The sequence below is a fragment of the Lepisosteus platostomus genome, chromosome 15, assembly GCF_059453375.1.
Source record: "Lepisosteus platostomus isolate fLepPlt1 chromosome 15, fLepPlt1.hap1, whole genome shotgun sequence".
Classification (NCBI taxonomy): domain Eukaryota; kingdom Metazoa; phylum Chordata; class Actinopteri; order Semionotiformes; family Lepisosteidae; genus Lepisosteus; species Lepisosteus platostomus.
Window position 1 is genome coordinate 21,116,460 of NC_142625.1, and position 16,966 is coordinate 21,133,425.

Consider the following 16,966-nt stretch of genomic DNA (forward strand, 5'->3'; position numbering starts at 1 on the left):
AATTGATCCGATGATCTTGTCTGGACGTTTCTTGAAATAAACCAGGGCTTCATCTCCAACGACGTGGCTGTAGAGCCTCTAGTCTCCCACCATCTGTGTAAACTACCTCCTGGTCTCTGTGGTAAAAGCACTTCCACATAGTTTCCACTTGTGTGGCTTGCTTCGGGTTTCATTGTTGCGCAGTTGGGATTACTCTGTCGGTCGTTCCTTCTGAGGATTTTGAATAATGCCTGAATTAGATCCTATTCTCTGTTTAAGACCAAAACTCTGAAGTGTTGGGTATTCCCTCATTATCAGAATGCATCTGGTCGATCTTTTCTGGACTGATTCCAGAACAGCAATATCTTCTTTTTTTTTTCAAACATAATGAACAAAATTGTACACAGATTGTATTCTAAATGAGATCTTTACTAGAGTATTGTACAATTGCAATATATCACCTTCTAACTCAAATTTAAAGATGTAACTATTTATCCTATTTATTCACTTGCTCTTCTAATTGTTTTTCCACATTGTCCAAACACGAAGACAACGTTAATAGTGTTGACAAATAGTGAATTTTTTATTGGTCATTTTTTCAAGCATAGCATTTCCAAGTTTTTCTCTCTAATTCTATCTGCATGCACTATTCTACACGTCTGCATTAAATGTCATCTGCCGGTGTTTGCGCAACCTTAATTATCACAATCTTTTCAAATTTCCTTTGCAGCTTCTACAATGTTTGCTATTCCTGCTACTAGGGTTTCATCAGTAAGCTTCATTGGCTTGATAAGTATACCAGAATCTAAATCATTATTAGAAATGATCTCACGTACACTGGGGAGATAATAAAAAACGGCTGTTTTATTACGTTAGTGACTAAGTCACAATAAGCGCTGGAGATGATGGATACGGTGATGGATAACGAGGTGAAGGATACGGTACATGTCCGTCTTGATCGGACTCGGCTGGCTGACAGGAAGAAACTGGTGCTGGAATGCATTCCGTGAAGAGGGTGTGAGTGGAAATATTTCATCAGACTAGATTAAAAGAAGATATAAACTTGCTAGGGAACAACGGAAACAAATGAACGCTAAAAATACGTACAGAATGTAATCAATGGGTTATGCAAATTAGCCCCCACTTTCCTTTAGTTCATGGCTGCCTATTCATGAGTGAAGCAGCGCAGATGAGAAAAGTCGTATCGTGTTATTCATGACCGTACTATCAAAACATAAAAATATATACAGATAACTCGATTTTACTCACGGTAATGCGATTCATATTTGCGTGTTTTTATTTTGAAATACTGATAATACGTTATTATAACGTCTGTTACTATTCTAGTGAAATTAATATGTAAAGTTAGGAAAGGGTTCAAAAATCAGTATAGTGTACACAATCTTGTGTTTATAGTTCCGTATTCAGCGTCTTACTAGCCTGGTGACGTAACATGAAATCGCTCCATGTAGTGAACGGTTGACAGTTCTCTTTCTCCGCCCTTCACCGAGGCCGCGCCTTATAGCTTGTGTAACTTTCCGATTGGTCGTTAAATACGAAGTAGGCGGGGATTGGGCGGGATTTAGGTATTGTGACATCACAATCAGCTGTTGGTATGTTCTAAATTCTGATCCAAGGATCAGCTGGGCGCAGCAATAACAGAAAAAAAATCTGCAGGAAAAACCAAGGGTAAAACTGCAGATTTGTTAAGAACAGCATCAATGCAGTTTGAATGCACCACTTCTTCTGAGAAGAAAAGCCTTTTTATTTTTTTAATGTTTTAAGAACTACCTCATTTCAAAGCTTCCTAAAGCTGTACTTGACGATTGTTGTTTTTATAAAGTATTTTGAACGTTACGTTTATAACTGAAATAATACGACAAAGGCAGGTAAGATGTGGGATTTGTATCTACTCTTTTACACCTGGTAGTGTATTGTGAAATATAAAGAGGTTTGGACGGTGTCCTTATTTATTCTATTCCAAAGACATCATGTTTGCATTGTCGAGAGCAGAAACGTCAAAAATACAACTGCAGTGAAACCGAAGTGTGATTTTGGACATTAATAAACGGCGAATCATCATCCGAGTCGTTACATAACCTTTTAAATGTGTGTATTTTATCACTTCAATATCACTGTGTAGTAAAGATCTTTTTTTTTAATTCAATACCTTCTACACGATCCCTATATATTTCGGCTTACATGTCACAGGGTCTTTCTAATTCAATATTAGAAAGATTAGACTGGTAATTCCTCTGTAGACGTAATGCAGTTTTTTTAAGAGGTGAACCTGTTTTTGCATGTACCGCTTCACCTGAGAATTTCGAAAAATCAAGAATCGATCAACCCTGTTCTTTCACATCATACGGCTTAGGCAGATTTGTTTGGCGGTGTTTTGACACATTTTAGAAACGGAAGAAAGGAGATCTTAACGCTTTCTCCCGTTTTTCAATCGGTTGTTTGCTCTGCAGGATCGCTCCAAGGTTTCCCTTTTCTATGAACTGTATTTTCTTCAGATCGTACACTTGGGGTTATTGATACTCCCCCCTCAATCGCCGCCGTTGTCTTCATCCTGCCATTTCCCTGACCTTTATGTAAAACCAGTTTTTAATGCGGTGGGATATACAACCGATGCACGATAATGCACAGCGTGTTTTTTTTCTGCGATACATGTATTATTTTACAGACACCTCCGTCTTTTAAGCGAAAGCAAAGCCTTTGTTGTTTCTTAACGGCCTTTTGTTTATAGAGGTAAACACTGTTACCGGCTGTCGCTAGTGCGCCCTTGGAACAAGCCGTTCTTTCGTCTGTAATTCTGTAGCTAAATACGGGAGTTAACAACTGAAGCACACAAAAACGAAAAATGCTCGAATTGAAGCCTCTTATTTCCCGGGGGATGTGTGCAGTTTTATTCACCGACTGCATGGCTGAAATGTTTGAAACGTACAGTTTGGTTTTTTCTGTCTCATTTCTCCCCCCAACCCCTCGGCTGTCCTTGGTTCTAAACGCATAGATGAGGTGACGTCAGCTCATTACCGTGCGTGCAGGCTTGTTTTGTTTGTACGGCTCTTTCCACTTCAAACAGAGCTCCGCCTTCTTGGGCAACAAGAGTGGCCTTTAGTAGCCTTGCATGCTGGGATACGTAGTATGTCATGCCCATCCGTCAGGATGTTGATTTAGGCGTAGGGAAATAACTGCTTTGAATGTCATAAGCCTAAAGCCTGATGCTTATCTCCCGCTAGCTGTCCCAGAGTATCTCTTAGCATCATGGATATGTTCACTGTGAATCTCAGTGTACAGCTTTGCTTCGATTTCGAGATCCAACAACATCTGGCTGCAGACTAATTCTACTACTCTACTACAGAGTAGTAGTTTTACTCGAAAGATGTGCTGTGTGATCAAAGTTTTTTGTCCTTCTAGTTGGCCAGAATACAACTAATTTAAATTTTATTTTGATTTTTTTTTTACTTGAAGTATTTTAATCTTTAATGAAGCTGGTGTTATGTTCTTCAATTATTTAGTATTTCTATACTGCTGACTTGTTATAGTCCTAATTTATAATCTATCATCCTCCAGTATTCTTCTCATGAACTGACATAATGTAAATATGGAATGAACTTTCATAGGTAAGATGTGGGAGAATTTACAGTAAAATTCTGGATTTTTCTCCCACTTAACTTTTCAGAATGCTCCCACCCTACGTGACTCAGAAGACCTTTCTTTGGTTCCATTAGAACTGGGAAGCATTAAGCTTATGTTAATAGCTACTCCACCCTTCCTGTATTGTTAAAAAATCTTCTGATGCAATACTGTTAAAAGCAAGCAATGGATCTCTAATTGGTAGGTTGCTCCCTTAGCAAAATACCAAAACAGTTACACCTTTTTAATAAACTCGTGTGATCCCTGCTCCCTTAAGTTATGGTATATAGCACAATCAAAGGACTGATTCATTAATTTACTGATTTTAAAAATGCTGCCACTCAACCTATCCTTCTCTAATTGTCACAATTAGCCTTTTAGTAGCTTCTAGTAGACCCAAAAATCTTCGCCTGCCATTCCTTTAAGTTCTCCAGGGAATCAGCTTTGATATCATGATTGGGTAGCTTTTTCCAGACTTTCATAACTCTTTGAGTGAAGACATATCTCCTGTTCTCATAGATAGATTATCTCAGAAAACACTGGTTCCAGGTAGATCACAAGGGTATGGGAGAATGTCTAGTTAATTAATCACAAATGATGCCTTCTGTCAATTATTTTCAATAGCTAAAATCCAGTGTCATTCCGGCAATAATTAGCAAATGTGGCTCACTCCTTGTCAGGTGAGGTGAAGGCACCAGGGTTCAACCAATGTCTCAATGACTGTACAATTTAGAAACAGTAGTTGTTGTTTCCACACCCATTTGTGAAGTACGCTTGTCTGACAAAGCTGAGATGGTTTCTAAAAGCCCTCTGAACCAGTGGAATACCCCCACCTCCTTCTCTTGGTGACAGCGTGCAGATAGAAGCTAAAGCAGAATGAATGTGGTCACAAGATTAAGAAATTCCTATTAATTACCTGAGACCCAGCTGCAGATGGAAAAAGGCATCATATGCTGTGCTCTTTGTAAATAAGGGCACAGTGATCTTATGATATTTCCTCGGGGATAATGATTAAAATTGATTTCATACTATTATTATTAATCAACGTGAATGAAAATGAAATGCCATTTTCCCAGGGTATTTCTTCTTGGAGATCCCCCCTTTTAGCTACCTTGGCTGATAAAACAATATCACTCATTTACCCATTCTGATCTAAGAAAGACATGCAAAGTAATATAAATGCAAATCATTAGGAATCATTATGCTTTGAAATGCGCAGCATGAAATTGGTGCGCTAAGCTTTCAGCAATGGAACAAACATCTCTATGTGGCAAATGTGTAGAGGTGTAGAAAAAGAACATTTTCACCTTTTCTACTAGTAAACAATAGCCATGGCAAAGACCATTGACCAAGGACAAATCTACTAATAGATTTTTTTTAAGAACACTAAAGTCATTTTAATTCCAAACGTTTTTGTTTGGCAGTTTCCCTGTTCTTTACAGCTTTTTATTGTGCAAGAAGGGTACAATTTATATGGGAAATCATGGCACTACAATGTGCGCAGACCTCAAAGGCGAAGCTGTTTAGTTGTAATGGATTCCTTGAAACAATGACAGGAGAGGAGAGCTTGGTCTCTGTCTGCTTCAAACAGATGGCAGTGCCCGTCTGGATTTAATTAATAACCAGATTAAACAATATAGCACATCGCATGCAGGAAAATGCAATTCCCACTTGCTTCCTAAGCAAATGGCAGATGGAAATGTCCTCAGCTCAGGTCTACATGCCACTGTCACTTGGATCTGTTTCCATTAGAGCACATTGATTGATTATTGATTGATAAAAGTTGATTTTTTTTGCTGATTCAAAGATTGGATTCCCCCATTATCTCCTACTGTCTCTTAAGTCTACCTTGCTGCTATTTATGGGAGCACTCAGAGAAGCTTTCCTGCTGGACTCAGTACTCAGTGTTTTGTTTTACTGTGCTTGCTAGCACTCCTGTGATACCAGTACTCTGTTTGGGGTTACTGGTGTGTGTAACCTACCAGGAAGGAAAACTGTTACTTCCCACTTCCATCTCTGCACAAGCGCATTATTTTAAGTGATTTAATATGTGTACCATCAGATGAAGCCAGTTTAATGTAGACACTAAGAAGCTGTCTATTTTCTGTTTCCTGAGACGGGAGTGTCTTTTATTATAATCAAGAAAGTTGTCTCCTAGTGTAAAAAAACTGTAAAATAAACCAAGAGTCCTGTCCTATAGCAACGATGATTACGTCTGATTCATGGCATCCCAGACAAGAGGTCTCCAGCAACTGTTAACAGTTTACCATCACAGTTATCCCTTTTTCTACTTAGGAGTTGATCAGTTAAGCTATCTTTGAGACTGTCATCTTGATGACCACTGAAGACCTATCTCTATCGCATCTCTAACTCAGTGATTATCCTTCAGCATCGTCAATGAAACATTTGGAAAAACAGGATTGTGATTAGAGCACCGTGAGAGAAAGAAAGAGGAGAAGGAAATCTAGCATGATTGTGCTTGTTGATGTAGCTGGGACTGTCTCTTTCTATGGAAATGAAATCTTCTTGTGATCACCCATCAGATTTTGTTTTCCTAAAAAATAGCATTTAGCACATTTATTGTTTAAAAGTATTTGGTGTTTAAAAGTATTTGGTGTTTCCTATAAAATAACCATTACAAGAAATAATAAACTTAGTTTCTTGAATTTAATCCTCCAAAATCTGAGCATATGTGTGTCATATTTATTAGATGGGGAAAAAAAATCGGCAGTCACCAGGTTCAAAGAACATTAAACTCATTATTAATGCATGTCTTGTGTCTTATGCTGTCAAAGCTGTTCAATGTAGGCGTAAAAAAGCGTGAATTCACAAGCTTGGCAATGAGGATCCTGGAATCTTACTTTGAATTTCTTAAATGGCTCCTCATGCCACCACCCTTTTCTGAATTCGAGAACCGTGGAGTCACAAGGTGGAACGGAGGATGGCAAGAGATAAAACTTGACTCCTAGTATGAGTTTTGTTTCAGTTCATTGACAGCAAAAAAATCGGAAACAAGGTTCAGAACTTTCTCAGCAGCTACTGAACACAATTTGTAACAGACTCAAAGATAAGATATGAGACATGACAGAATACATTATGTGCGGTTCAAAAGTTATTCCATTTGATTTTGTAAAAGAATTCCTTCATATCCATAGCTGCTGAGTAGGACTAATGACTATCAAAATCTAATTAGCTGTGAGAATGTGCCATAAAAGGACACTTTTTGTAACAGTCACAAGATTCCATTTGAAAGAAACTAGCTGCTAGACTATACAGGCTTAATTTTTTACAGTTCAGTTGGCCTGACTTTCACAGCCTTTTCAGGATCAGCATGCACAGTATATACCAAACTTTCAGAGGGACACTTTGGGCAACAGCACATATGAAGTGCTTAATAATACGTATTCACACACGTGCATTATAATATTGTTTTTGAGTTTCCCTTCTTTAGAGAACAATTCCTCATTGGTCCCACTAACAAAATAAATCCAACTTAAAGAATCTGAGTTACAAGCAGAATTTGATTTTCAAACTCACACATTTATATACAGGGTGCTTAGAAAACTAGATAGCGTCTTACAACAACTTAATCATGAAATCTATGTATCATGATTTAATGATATTCGGTTTACCTACAGATAGGACTATGGTGAGGACAATGAGAGAATGACCAGTTGACTCTTCATTGGTCAGTTTCTCTCCCACTTGGGTCCATTCTTGGCCTGCATGGATGGGACAACATGGTACAGTGCACAGCTGTGTGAAACTACTCAGTTTCACCTATAGGCGCACCAAATTGCTCCAAAGCCTTTTACATGGCAAACGCATTGAAAATGTGCAACACAAAGGTTTAGTGATTCATGAACCTGAACCGTAACATATAGTGTGTAGCCTGTGGTGCATTAAAATAGATAAGAAGTGGAAGCTGGCAAATGTGTTGAATTCATAAATAGAAGGTATCCATGATTTATCCTCTCTGTCCCTCTCTCTCCAACTCTGTGAAAACAGGCCTTTGCCCTAACACCACGTGAGACCTCACATTTGCACTACACGCTTCCTTGCCTGGACTGAGATTTCTGCCTTCGGGATCAAGAACAGCCAGCACAGAGCACAGAGCTTCCAGTTCTCCCATTTCAAAAGGCAGCTACGCGGAGGACCTCCTCCTCTCCTTCCCGCAGTCCCGGTTCCAGCCGAGCCATGTTCCAGCGACTCACCAGCCTGTTCTTCGGAGAGGTGGAGGAGGTGTACAAGGAGTGCAGTGGACCCAAACCCTGCATCTCGGAGGCCGACGAGGATGACTGGCTCCTGGTCAGCCTGCCTGGTGAGTCTCATTGCCAGGCTCTTACAGCCATTCCAGAGGAAGGGGTCTGTCCTGGTCAAAGGTTCATAGGTTGTCTAACATTTATATTATAATCAAGGCTAAATCAGTCAAACCAAGTAATTTAAGTAATTTAAAAATTTAGGCCAGGAGTTCTGAGTGGGGGAAGAGAGAAAGTGATCTATTGTGAGGGTGGGGGAAGCCCTTTTGCTTCCTATATTTTATTTTTACTTCCACTGTATAGGCCCCTTCAAAAGCAATGCAAAATATGAAAATCCACATACAACCTCCAAGTTATTTAGAACTGGAGGGATAGAATGCAATGTAAAGGATATCACTTTGTTGAAGACATCAGAAGTTTGGAAGTGTGATTCCCAGTGTCAAGAATCAAACTGAGGCCATGCTTTTGTCCTTGTTTCTAATGCTTAACTCATTTTTTGGCTTTATCACAAGATCTAAAATTACTTTGCATGTAACCTGGACATCAAAGTCACCAACAGCCACAAAGCCTGTCAGAATTTAAACCAACAGCCCCGCTGGTTTTATTGAGCAAGGCAAGGTTTTAAATTGGCCTTCCTCCAACATAGGGTCAGGAGCGACAGCAACTAATAACTCCTATTTTTGTTTTTTCTCTCCCACTTTTTGAACCACCTTCACACTCCTCTACTGAATGTGTGCGCCCCTCATAATGCATGCACTCCCTACCTGCATTGGCTCTCCTGCGGTTATGCTACTAAACGCTGGAACGGCACCCACATGTGTGTGGATGCTGCTGCCTTGCTGGTCGCTGCCGTAGCTGCACGCTTAAAGGAAGGTGATTGGGAGGAGTTGGGACAGGGCGGGGCTAAGACACCACCGCTGGAACATTCCAGTCTTGAGAGCCACTGGGTGGGGGTGGAGATGAGAGGGGTTTCAAGGACTGGTACCCCCTCACCTTCCCCCCATGGTTACTGCAGGACAGGCCTAGGCAGGGCCAAAGCTCTTGAACATTCATCCCCTGCCACCCCCCGTTGGTCAGTGGACGCAGTACTATTTACCAGCCCTTTTCCTTGCCCCCGAGGCTCCACCCCTCTGTCCCCTGGGTGCCAGAGTGACTGTAGCAGTGGCTTTGAGCGCTGCTGTATGGATGAGAGCTGGTTTGTCACCCCTCCCCCCTGTTTCACTGCAGAAGGCAGCACTCCTGAGGCCAGCCCCATGGAGGATCTTCTCATTGAGCACCCTAGCATGTCTGTCTACGTCTCCACCGGCAACCAGTCTGTAGCCGAGGAGACGGGGAGCCTCGTGCTACAGGAAACCAGTCAGAGGTGAGTGGCTCAAATACCTGTCTACAGTCTCTCAAAGGCATTCTGTCATTTCAAAAGGGTTGAGCTCAGTCACGCTTTGAAGGCTTTAACATGCAGAAATATTCCGCTAGTTTTGAAACCCTGTGCCCTTCAAATTGCTGCAAACTTCTCCCGAGAACGTGGTGGTCCAGACCTTTTGATAGTACTACAACATGTCAGCTCAACCCTCTTAATCCTGAGCACTCTTTCACATGTATTCTGTCAAAAAGCCATCTGTTCAGATGGGAAGACACCTTTGACTCTGTAGTTCAATGCAGTAAACCCTGGCAGAGCACCAGTTACTCCTGTTCTGGCGATATTTTCTGCAGTTTAATGAGACCAGCCATGTTGTTGAAGCTGATACCTTGGTTTGTTTCAAGAACCATTTGGGTGAGATAACATCAGCTGTTATGAGTGCCTCCCTTTTGTTTGTAGTTATTTATGTATTTAGTAGATGGCAAAAAAAAACACAATTTTAAAGCTGTTTTGGGCAGTATTTTAAAGTTTAATTTAAATTTATTGTGGTTGTATGAAGATAATAATACAACTGTGCAGCTTTACTATATTGTACTATTTACTTTCCTGTTACTTTATTAGTCCTAAACCCACCATCTACTGGTGTAAGCAGGACAATTTCGAAGCCTCACTTTGCCAGCAGATTTGAATGACTTGGTAATCCCTGGCTGTGTAACCCCCCTTCCCTCCCCAGGGTGGACCCCGCCGTCTCAGCAGGGCGGGCTCTCTCTGGCCGCCCGCCTCGCGGCTCCGCCTCCCAGGCAGCGGCCTTGGCCAAGGTGGCCCAGGTGAGCCGGGTGCAGAGGGCCAAGGCCCGTTCGGAGCGGCGCCAGCTGGGCCGCCATCGCCTGCAGCGCCAGAACCGCCTCCGCGACCTCCCGCGGCACAGCGGGCCAGCCCGCGGGGGCTTCCTGCACCAGCCCTGCCAGCGCCGCTTCAACTACTGAGGCCAGCGCCATCACCACCATCCCCCCCCGCCCTACAGTGTAGTCAGCACAGGTCATTTTAACCTTCGAAATAAAACCACGTACCACTACTAGCTCTGCAAAGATGTCTACATTTGCATTGCTAATATGAGAAACTTAACCTTTCGTGCCCACCAGCTCTCACTTTCTCTCTCTCCCTGGATTAGTGGTGGGCAACCTGGCGCAGGACAGTCTCGTTTAGATGTGGCCCCTGGAAACTGTGGACTTTAAAATCTGGACTAAAATCGGTTTTAATAAGGTGCTGTTACAACCATTTATAGTAATCCCTCAATATATGTGCTTTGTTTGGTCCTCCTAAGTTAAAAGGTTGTATAAGGGAAATTAAATGACTTCCTGCGTTATAATCTCCAATTGGTTCCAGAGCGCACAAATGTTCCATGAAACACGCAGACTTTACCTTAATACAGCACTGAATGGCACCTAAGTATGAAAATGATAACATTTCTAATTAATTCAAGTAACGTGCATAAAGTTATCGCTCGATAAACACTAGGTAGAAAAACAATAACACTCCTGCTCATTTACAAGTGCAGTACAGTAGTTACATCGTTAACATTAGTCGTTAGCACATGCATAAACATTAGGTACTATCCTGTACTATACGCACTTAACACACACAAGCCTTTATTATAAAGAAATCCTCAACTTAAAAAAAAAAACGGATTAAATTCAGCATCCAAGAAGATGAGAGAAAAGAATCTCAGCAGTGCTGTACGAGAGCCCAGCTCCTAAGAGTGAAGATCTGTTCGTTAATTAAAAAAAAAACAGTATGAACAAACACTCATATAGGGGTTGTTCATATAATGAGGAATTACTGCACTATAAAAAACATTAATTAAGGTTTCCCGTGGTCCTGCTGTTTCTTGTAAGAGTTGTTGCTGGAGGCTGAGGCTAACCTCCAGGGCCAGAAATATAAACCTCCACTCTTCCCTGTGGCTGCCACTCACTGTAGAGACCACAGATGAGAACCACGTCCCTTTATCTTGTACTGTCCCAGCTAACAACCCAGGAGCTGAGTAATGCTCATTCTAGTTACCATTTTACATTCTTACCCAAGAGTACATAGGGGTCGAAACCTGGACTGAACACCAAGAGAGACTTTTGGGGAAAGGTTAAGTCTATTTCAAAGGTCTACCTCTTTTCTATAAAGGGCTTTCATACAGTACAGTGCAGCTGGATGTCTCCCTCTTCAATCTGACTGGAGTGTGTTTTCATATTAAAAGTCCAGTCTGATATAAGAGTTGTCATGAGGCATCAGCGGAATGTCTGACGCTGTTAAAGCAGGTGGTGTCCCCGCTAGAAAGGCTGAACGACAGGAACTGTGATGCCAAGTGTTAACATATTAAAAAATATCTGCCAATTCCCATGAGGTGGAAAACAGCAGCAACTCAGGTTTCAATTGCAGGATTGGCTTTCTGTCCCGCAGCAACTAAAGGGTAGAGAAACAGGTCAGGTGGAAGTTAAATGAGTGGTGTGGAGATTTTTTAATACTTCGAGGTTTTAGCATGTAGGTGATGTGGTAAGAGAAAGAGTAACAGATTAACAGGATGTCAGTGAAGAGAGAGGAAGAGGAAGGGAAATGGAGCAGAAAGGAAAAAAGACACAGCAAACCGTTTACTGTAAATAGCAGTTTCTTTAACTTTAAAACCCCAAAAAGATTTGGCCTACATCGCTCATTAACTTTAGAGTAGCTAATTAATCTGAGAATCCAAACCAGCCATTTCTTTATATATGATATAAAGGTACAGTATATGATTGGCTTGGTTAACGTGTTCCATGTATAGCCACAGTTCTTTGTGTCTACAAATTTCCCAATTTGTAGCCAAAGGAAACTATTTATACAAGCAAACAATTATAGCATGAAACACTTCACTGGACTTCATTCAGCTTAGTGGATGAACTAAGGATTGCTTACTAAGGAAAAGCAAGGAAATCCATCTATGAAGTGAAGCAATGGTATCATTATGCAATACAAAAATTAAAACATCACACTTTAGTTTAAGGGATGCCAAAAATAAATGTAGAATCTGTAAGGAGTTATTGTTACTAACATGCAACAAATCTACAGCAGGGGCAGGTTGTTATCATAAGTACAGCTCTCTACTAATGTTTTATTAACAAATTCCAGTTTTAAAACTTTTTAAAAAGTCATTTACAACCACTACTCTGAAGTACTACCAAAACAAGGTAAATATACTGTATATGGAATGAGACTTGTCTCATGCTGCGGAAAAAGTAAATATTCAACTGAAACCCTGCCTATGAATCATTTTAAGCTTGAAAGACTTTTAGGTTTTGCTGCATACAAGCTTGTTAGCTGCCACCATCTTATCATGTGCAGGTCTTAGTAGGTGTTGCATTCAATGAGCAACTGAAGACATTTATTGGACAAAAATTAGTCCAACCAAGGATCCTTTAAGATCACAGGAGGTCAGATTATAGATGATATATTTCTTCTGCCATTTATTGTACAACGGTTTCAAGATGAGCAAAGTAATGGACAGATGATAAGACAGACTACCTTTATCTTTATTAAGATTGTTGCATGAAGCCTCTCCTGTTTGAAATGTCCAGACACTCAGTTTCAGGAACAGCTGTCAGACGCTGCATTATGTACAGTATGAAAGCCTTTCTTTTCTAGTTCATGAGTTCCACCAGTTACAATTTACAGCATTGCCTAATACAGCTGATGTCATGACAGCACACGACATGACAGTGTGAGTAACACTACAGAGTACAGAGTACAAAGACCACTCTCCTTTCTCATCCTGGCTTGTGTTAACGTCAACATACATATGTGTATGTTAAAACTTTCTTCTTCAAGCACAGAGAAGAAGAAATGCACTTCAATCAGGTAAAACGCTAAATGCAGTGTAAAGACAAAAAATCCGATTTCACTTTAGCGATCAGTATTTGTGAAAAAGAGAGCTCTATTGCGTTCACATATATGATTCCTTGAAGTGTTTCCATCACTGAAGCATGTGAAGTCTCATGAGTCAGAATGTGACTGTTTCATTGCCTTTTTCTTTAGAAATAGATTCAAATGTAATAATGTCCTCCACCTAAAGATATACATATATTTTAAAAAATAACTATGGTGCTGAAGTATATAAAGATATACTTGTCTGTAAATTATATAAAACATGGATGTAAGTTTGCATAATGTTTCACATTCTTTTTGAGTCAAGTTTTAGCAGTGTGCTGTTTGCTGTTATTTTTTCTGAACAGTAAAATCTGTGTGTGAGAGGACTGTGATGTCGAAGAAAAACTGAAAAGTTCTTGAGATGCTAGAAAATTATATCCGTGATGTTCACTGTACTTTGTTTTTTCTTCTGTGAGTGTGTTGTTTTTGTTAGGAGGTTTTAAGACAGGGCTGTTAACATTTTTCAGTACTTTTACATTAACTCACCACTTGACTGCTTTGTCAGAAAGAAACCAAATTAATCCAGCTCAGCCTATGGCATTAAGCCTACAGCTTCACAACAGTAGCAGAGTTAGAAAAACAAGTTTATAACATTACATAGTTATTCAGCTGCAATAAAACCAATAGAAATTTCTTACACACTGCCCTCTAGTGGCCGTGAGTGTATGTAGTTATATAAAATCACATGGTATAAATTGTATGTTTTCAAAAAATGTTTTTGCAGTTTTTTTTAGTTCTGTGCAATTCAGTGGGAATGAGGGTGAAAACATATTAACAATGTTTGAGTGTGATTAATTTCAGTCTATAATTGCTAAGTCTACTTAATGCTTTTATACTGAGATTCCACATCTTGCTTGCTTTTAAAGTGACCAAATGAAATCTACGATTAGAGTTCTAATGAACAATTCATAATTTTGAGATTCATATTTCATGAATTTTGAGATTGTGTCTTCCTACAGCCAGAATATTACACCCCTGGCTAGTATAAAACAGTTTAAAAGCTCTAGAAACCACTTCTTCCCATCTGTTTGCGAATATTTCAAACTGCAAAAACCTCTAAATTTAACATACAATCTGCCGCAGTCTAGTGGTAGGTAAAGCTCCTAGGGTTGTTACCTCATTTAGAATCTTTTTTTTAAATGAAAAACTAGTAATATCTACCTGTTACTAGATCAGATCACATCCAGCGTTTTTCTTTATATGATGGCTGATTCTTTGTATTAGCTTTTTTTAGATATTATGTCACTAGGTGTAATCCTTCCAAGAAGGTGCAGTAAATTGGGCATTTACAGGTAAACGCATATCCTTTACAGAAAACCTTATGAAAGGTAATGTACTTAACACCACATCAGGCCAGCTTCTGCTCTCTAGTCCCTTTCCCTCATTGCTAAACCATAGTGCCTCTTTGGTTCGCCTGTCTTCTATTTCAACTAGCCAAGGGCAAAGAGGATGATTATTACCAAGGCTGTCTTCTGCTCTCATTTTTCCATTTACTGTATGTTTGATGACTGAGAAAAGGAGCATTTCCACCTTGCAGTGCTGGAGCCCAGGGTTCAATTGCCGGGATGCTGTCTGTGTGGAGTTTGTATGTTCTCCCCGTGTTCACATGGGTTTCCTCTGACCGTCCCAAAACATGGATGGATGTTTGCCCGGCTCATGGGGGCAGCAACTTCCTGTTGCTGTTACCATAACATTTGGTTTTTACAGGACAGGGTTGTTAGCCTTGTGCCCAACCTCCAACATGGAGGACCTGGCGCCCGACGTGGGACACGAACCCACTACCCTGAGAGTATGAGACTCATGCTCTACCAGCAGAGCTAGCTGGGGCCGGGGTCCAAAAACATACTAGCAGGTTAAATGGCTTCTGGGAAAATTGGCCCTGGTGCGAGTGCCCTGCAACGGACAGGTCTTGTCTAGGGTGAATCCCGGCTTGCACCCATTGCTTGCCAGGTAGGGCCCAACTCCTCCTGTATTGGACAGAACAGTTAGGAAGCAGATGGACTCGAGAGTGGACAAGCTGCCCTAGGGTGACAAATTAGTGCGCAAGGGATGCAAAGATTACACAGTGTGAAAAACAGGGAGGAAGGGGGCATCACTAAAAACTTGCTTTTGTCTCCCATTTTGTCATTGATGTGGTTGTGCACTTATAATCCTGGGGGTCAAAGTTTAGGGTCTTACTGGCAGTGTGTCATCTGGTTTAAGACTATTGCACCTCTAATGTGAAATCTTATTTTCTAAGGTATAAGACTTTAATTGGTATAAGACTCTCTCTCCTCTACACACCAAGAAGAAAAAGAGAAAAATTAAATCCCCGTTGTATCCTGTACCTGAACATGATGTATCTGATATTCTATGGTGTATGTGCCTTTCTTTTCTGCATGGTTTGTGATGTTTTGAATACTTTTCTATCCCCCGAGGATACCAGTCTGTGACCAGCTGAGACCTATGCAAATAAAGGATGGGTGGTCCAGCACCCATTCTGAACTGCAGGTACTAGATGAAAGATCAATAAACACTCAGGATGAAACCTGAATCATGTATTCTCATTTGCATCACGTGCAGTCAGCTTTTACAACCGGCATCCTCCTTGGTTACAGTCCACACTGTAAGTTCAAACCACTTCCATATTCCAGAAGGAAATTCTTCCCAACTCAGTGCTTCTGGAGAACCAAAAGCATTGTCTTGGTGAAGAAGTCCTGAAAGACTTACTGATACTTCTATTAAATTGGGTGATTTTCAAAGCTGTGGTATAGGAAGTAAAGGTTTAAGATGTACTGTATGCACTTCAACAAGTTAAGCAGCTCCCCGTCTTTAAGGTTGGTGCAGAACAGAGCAGAAAAAAGCATTTTTCAGCACTAACACAAGATTTGATTGTTTGATAGATCAATTGAATGAATAAAAATGATAAAGGCTTACCTATTACTATTATCACTTGCAGTTGCAGTACAAGGCTACATCCAATCTTATCCTGTGGACCTCCTAAATCCATCGCACAGGGGCAACATTACAGCAGGCTTTCTAAGTCTCTTTAAACCATCAGTCACACACAAACTCAGGAAGAGGGTTCAAATCCTTCAATGTTAACGTGAGCCACTTTAGCACCACAGATAATGGTTATTTCTGAGTCATGGGGCTTACAAAACATACTGGACAGGATCCCTAGTTCACTGAACCTGAGCAGTACTGCCTTAACCTGTGAAACATACGGTCAGATGTGCTCCATATGTTGACCTATAGATTATTTCCACCTATATTATTGAGAAGAACCAAGGAACAAGTTATGTGCTGTCACAAAACCATAATTTGTTGCTTTAAAATTAAGAGAAGATCTACCATGATATGAAGAAAATAAGAGCCATTTTTTTTTACTAAAAAGTCAAAGAATTATCACATGGAATTTAAACATACACAATACCTAAAGTCAATTAAGAATAGGGTATTTAAGTTCAACTAGATCACTTAAAAGTGACATTTCGTCTTAGAATGTCATCTTTGAACTGTTAAACTTTAACAGACCTATTTACACACCTGTTGGTTTGTCAGATGGAGAATCTAGAGCGTGCTTATTGAAGAGAAAGCAAAGCAAAAATGAAAGCACAGTGGATGATAGAGGTAAGTCTAAATCAAGACAACTTGATTTTATTATCAATTAACATATCCACAATCTAAACCCACATATTGTTTAAAGACAACTAAGTCCAAGAAGTCCAAGTCCTTTACTGGTTACATCATTGGGATTTCATTTCTGAAAAGTTATTTTTTTTCTAATGCTGTACAGTTATCG

General features: G+C 40.2%; 1 protein-coding gene and 1 long non-coding RNA gene across 6 annotated transcripts; one reads left to right on the forward strand and one right to left on the reverse strand.

Moving 5' to 3' along the window:
- Nucleotides 1-824: 824 nt before the first annotated feature.
- Nucleotides 825-1,538, reverse strand: LOC148648213 (uncharacterized). Its single transcript, XR_015926807.1, has 2 exons — nucleotides 1,416-1,538; nucleotides 825-1,019 (listed from the first exon to the last, which is right to left on the reverse strand). It is a non-coding gene; the product is annotated as an uncharacterized LOC148648213 (long non-coding RNA).
- Nucleotides 855-15,715, forward strand: tp53inp2b (tumor protein p53 inducible nuclear protein 2b). Of its 5 annotated transcripts, none has more exons than XM_088608302.1 (5): nucleotides 855-996; nucleotides 7,627-7,939; nucleotides 8,733-8,750; nucleotides 9,105-9,240; nucleotides 9,968-15,715. In XM_088608302.1, exons 2-5 carry the CDS (start codon nucleotides 7,816-7,818, stop codon nucleotides 10,218-10,220), a joined length of 531 nt encoding a protein of 176 aa, XP_088464428.1. In that variant the 5' UTR covers nucleotides 855-996; nucleotides 7,627-7,815; the 3' UTR covers nucleotides 10,221-15,715. The 5 variants fall into 5 exon arrangements, with proteins under 5 accessions (XP_088464428.1, XP_088464427.1, XP_088464430.1 ...); XM_088608301.1 differs by lacking the exon at nucleotides 855-996 and adding an exon at nucleotides 1,582-1,868; XM_088608304.1 differs by lacking the exons at nucleotides 855-996; nucleotides 8,733-8,750 and adding an exon at nucleotides 1,582-1,868 and having other exon boundaries at nucleotides 9,108-9,240.
- The last annotated feature ends 1,251 nt before the right edge of the window (nucleotides 15,716-16,966 follow it).

Bases quoted from the DNA above. Each gene is read 5' to 3' on its own strand.
- tp53inp2b (XM_088608300.1), top strand. From the start codon at position 8,837: ATGAGAGGGGTTTCAAGGACTGGTACCCCCTCACCTTCCCCCCATGGT. The intron at 9,241-9,967 runs GTGAGTGGCTCA...TTCCCTCCCCAG, and splicing joins CTACAGGAAACCAGTCAGAG to GGTGGACCCCGCCGTCTCAG.